Source organism: Zingiber officinale, chromosome 8A (assembly GCF_018446385.1).
Source record: "Zingiber officinale cultivar Zhangliang chromosome 8A, Zo_v1.1, whole genome shotgun sequence".
In the NCBI taxonomy this organism is placed as follows: Eukaryota; Viridiplantae; Streptophyta; class Magnoliopsida; order Zingiberales; family Zingiberaceae; genus Zingiber; species Zingiber officinale.
Window position 1 is genome coordinate 51,638,719 of NC_056000.1, and position 4,759 is coordinate 51,643,477.

The window sequence follows — 4,759 nt, forward strand, 5'->3', positions numbered from 1 at the left end:
CAATGGGTGGGTCCGGTAAATTCTCCGGTATGGGCCAAACAAAAAAAAGAAAGCAAACACGACGCGTCGATTCCGGCGAGGATATCATCCGGTCGTTCACGTGGCCGGGAATTGGCCGTTGATTCTTACCGTTCTTGGACTAGTTCCTTTTCTCGCAGATAAGATCGCGTTGGATGTCTCGGCGGAAATAGCGGCTCCATCGAGCCGAGCAAGACACGTGACATATCCGCGCCACGCGGCAACTCGACGCCGATAGATCACGGAGGTGAGGCGGGTCCGCCAGCCAGGGGATAAAACGATATATTCCCCCCGAGATAGCGAGATAAAAAGGGGGTGCGTAACGCGCTCGAGATTCTTGTCTTTCGGCTGCACCGTTTTATTCTGGTGGCAAACAACTGAACCGTTATATTCGCCCGCCCTATATAAGGCTCCTCCGCCTCGCTTGAAACTCCGCCAGGCTTCCGTTCCTTGTCTATTGCTTCTACATTAGGGTTTTCGTTAGGTTTCCGTCCTCTGCTCCCGTTCCGTTCTGGGGCTTCGTATTGTGATCTACATCTTCTTTGCCTCCCTTGATTGCTTGGGAATATTGGCTGCTGCTGGAATGGGGATTCCCGGCGAGTTCTGCTGTTCTCGCTGGTGGCTGTTCTTAGCTCTTTAAGCGATCTATTTGATTAAGTTTCCTTCTGAAGGGCCGGCGTGGGTATTCCGTGGTCGTCGGAGGCCTCCTGCTTCGCTTGAGGGGGTGGCCGGGGCTCCGGCCTCGGCGGCTTTCGAAGCCCCCATCTTGAGATTCAGATCTGAGAAGGTAGGTTTTCTTTTTGTTTTGTGGCTGCGACCGGGAAGAGATGCCGGCCCTCGCGTGCGTAGATGCTGCAGTTGTGCCCCCTGGCTACGCCTTCGCGAGAGATGGCGCTCTTCCCGCGCCGAGGGCATTCCTTGGCGGCGCTCCGACGACGGGAGATTACGACACCTCTGACTTTTCTGCGCCCTGGTCCACCGCCCATTCCAGCGCCCTTTATCGGATCGACGGATGGGGCGCGCCTTACTTTCGCGTCAATTCCTCCGGCGACATCGCCGTGCGGCCGCACGGTGCCGCCACCCTTCCCCACCAGGAGATCGACCTCATGAAGGTTGTAAAGAAGGCCTCTGCTTCCAAATCTTCCGGCGGGCTTGGCCTCCGCCTTCCGCTCCTCGTCCGCCTTCCAGACGTCCTGAAGCACCGGCTGGAGTCCCTTCATGCCGCCTTTGACTTTGCCATCCAATCCGTCGGGTACGGTGGGCGCTACCATGGCGTCTACCCGGTGAAATGCAACCAGGACCGCTACATCGTGGAGGATATCGTTGAGTTCGGTGCGCCGTTCCATTACGGCCTCGAGGCCGGATCCAAGGCGGAGCTCCTCCTCGCCATGAGTTGCCTTACTCGAGGCAGCCCGGACGCTCTCCTTGTCTGCAATGGATACAAGGACGAGGAGTACATTGCCCTCGCCCTCATCGCCCGAAGCATGAATCTCAACACCGTGATCGTCCTGGAGCAGGAGGAGGAGCTCGACACGGTTGTCGAGACCAGCCGGAGGCTTGGCATCCGGCCGGTAATCGGTCTCCGCGCCAAGCTTCGTACCAAGCATTCTGGTCATTTTGGATCCACCTCTGGAGAAAAGGGCAAGTTCGGCCTGACCACCATGCAAACCCTATCTGTTGTCCAGAAACTCCAGCGCCTAGAGATGCTCGATTGCCTGCAGCTCCTCCACTTCCATATCGGCTCGCAGATCCCATCCACCTCGCTGCTCGCCGAAGGCGTCGTCGAGGCCGCCCAAATATACTGCGAGCTCTCCAGGCTTGGAGCCTCCATGCGCGTCATCGACATTGGCGGTGGCCTCGGCATCGACTACGACGGCTCTCACTCCGGCGATTCGGACATGTCCGTGAATTATGGCCTCGAAGAATACGCCTGCACCGTGGTGCGGACCGTGATGTTGGCATGCGACCGCAAGAATGTAAACCATCCAATTATCTGCAGCGAGAGCGGCCGCGCCCTGGTGTCCCATCATTCCGTGCTCATCTTCGAAGCAGTCTCATCCGACTCCATCAAGGCCGATGCATCGCCATTCGCCAGTCCCAATCTTTCCTTCCTCGCCGACGAGCTTGCGGACGACGCGCGTGCCGGTTACAACAGTCTGATGGCCGCTGCGTTTCGCAGAGACTATGAATCCTCTGCAATCTATGCAGAGCAGTTGAAGCGGACATGCGTCGAACACTTCAAGGACGGTATCATTGGCCTTGAACATTTGGCAGCCGTGGATGGCCTTTGCGATATCGTGACGAAGAAATTAGGCGTGGCTGATCAGGTGAAGACTTACCATGTAAATTTGTCCATCTTCAACTCGATTCCAGATTTGTGGAGCATCGGGCAAGTCTTCCCAATTGTCCCAATCCATCATCTCGACCAGCGGCCGGGAGTGAAGGGCGTTCTTTCCGACCTAACTTGCGACAGCGATGGGAAGGTGAACCAGTTCATCGGAGGGCTGACGAGCCTACCGCTGCACGAATTCGGCGGCGGCGGTGGGGGCGGGTACTATTTGGGGATGTTCCTCGGAGGGGCTTACCAGGAGGCGCTTGGGGGGCTGCACAACCTGTTCGGGGGGCCGAGCGTTGTGCGCGTGGCGCAGAGCGACGGGCCGTACTGCTTCGCGGTTACGCTGGCGGTTCCCGGCTCGTCCTGCGCCCAGGTCCTGCAAGCGATGCGGCATGAGCCCGAAGTGATGTTCGAGGCGCTCAAGCACCGCGCAGCAGAGTGCGGGGTGGGGGGCGCCGACGCCATTATGCGCGCTTTCCATTCGATGCCGTACCTCATCTGCCGGACCGGCGGAGGCGTGGGCGGAGGTGATGCTATCGGCAGCGACTCAGACGGGTGCTGCGGCGGTGGGGACGTGATTGGCAGCGACTCGGATGGGTGCTGCGGCGGAGGTGAGGAGGAAGACGAAGACGACTGGGGCTTCATGCGTTCCTTGATCATGTGAAGGTGATTGATTCTGCTGCGTTCTCCTAGTATAGTCTCCGTCGACAATTTAGTGGTCCTGGTCGTCGTAGTTGTCGTCGTCGCAGTGTGTCGTCGGTCTCTTATTTTCTGTTCAATCATGGTAGCGGGGTGGGCGTGTTAGATCCGCATCTACTTTTGGCGATGGCGTCTGATCGCTCACGTGACTCGTTGGTCTTTTCTCATTTCCTTGCAAATTTCCTTGTTCCAATTTACTAATTGTTCTTCTCATATTTTATCATCGTGCTCTGCTAGTCTGCTAGATTTCATATTAATCGACGCAGCAACTTTGTTAGCTAAAATACATTTGTTATATTATTTCAGCAACATTTCGCTTCTATAAATGCATTATGGCTTTGTAATATGTGTTATCTCCTTTAATCAGGATTTCAAGTATTTTTTGACATTCAAAGATTTTAAATTTTGATTTTCAGCATTTTATAATCAAGGTGCACATCAAAGGCATATGAAGCCCTCAGATAATCCCCAGGGATTGGCTAGCTCACACTGTGTACGTAATTTTATGACGTGGAATTAAAGTTTACATATATTAATCCAAAATATAAAAGAGCTTGAAAATCATATATTATGTTATATGAGCATTCTTGCAGTTATTTTTATGTTATAATAAAATTTATGTTTTTAATTGTAATGGTTGTCCTTTTTAATTATTAAAATATTTTGACTATAAACATTTTAATGACCCAAAAAATCTTTAAAACTTTGCTATACAGGATCATTACGTTTTTGCTGAAATTAACTCAGATTTATTTGTCAAGAGGACGTGGAGGTGGGATAGACGAATCGAGCAGAAGAGTCCTTGACCACGTAGAAATGGTTCACCAATCAAACGAGTTGTAAACAAGTAAAAGCAGAATTATTAAATAGATTGACTCGTTAATGATTGATCAACTTAACTATAGCGTTGAGTTGACTATTAAATCCATTGTAAATTTAAAACACATACAATTCAAAAAGTATTCATTTAGTCGATCGAAAAAAGATTAAACCGATCCATTGAACTAAATATGATAAACTTAGTACCTTAGGTGATCGGTTTTATCTTAAAATTTAAAAATTTTCCATCCTATTAAAATAAATTAGGAAGTGTGTATATCTTAAAAGTTTAATATTTTTTAATTATGTGTTCTATTTAATTTTTTTTTTATAAATTTATTATAGTTGGAAATCAAATTATAAGTATTTGAATAACAATCTAAATATACTATCGTTGTATTATAGTTTCAGATGACCTATATTAATGGATAATTAAAAGTCTTATTTTTTTAATGAATCCATTAAAATTATTTGAATAGACTATAATGAATTTGAGCTAACAAGGGCTGTGTCGACTGCCAATAGCTATTGGTTATTGTCCGATAATATTTTCTTACTTAATATTTTAGTTGAGGTGCGACAGAATTAAATTTTTTTTTTATAATTTTCATATTTAATTTTTTGAAATAATCAATTTAAGAGGTGATCGATAGATAAATTTTTTATGGGTCATTCAAATAAATTCAGAGATATCAAAAACGAAACTCGGTAGCTAGTGTCACAAGTTTTTTTTTTGAAAAGAGGAAATTAATTCAACAATACACCAAATTGTCCCACGAATATCTAATGAGCCATAGAAGTGTTGAACCGTAGCACCTAACCCTTTTATCAAAAAAGTACTTAATGTTTACAGTCGATTCATAATCAAATAATCTTTATATAACTAAA

The 4,759-nt window shown here is 48.1% G+C and overlaps 1 protein-coding gene across 1 annotated transcript; it reads left to right on the forward strand.

Moving 5' to 3' along the window:
- Positions 1-435: 435 nt before the first annotated feature.
- Positions 436-3,398, forward strand: LOC122009045 (arginine decarboxylase-like). The gene has a single exon (XM_042565030.1). The coding sequence runs from the start codon at positions 846-848 to the stop codon at positions 3,015-3,017; it is 2,172 nt and encodes a 723-aa protein (XP_042420964.1). The 5' UTR covers positions 436-845; the 3' UTR covers positions 3,018-3,398.
- The last annotated feature ends 1,361 nt before the right edge of the window (positions 3,399-4,759 follow it).

Coding starts and splice junctions, on each gene's coding strand:
- LOC122009045 (XM_042565030.1), top strand. CDS start 846: ATGCCGGCCCTCGCGTGCGTAGATGCTGCAGTTGTGCCCCCTGGCTAC.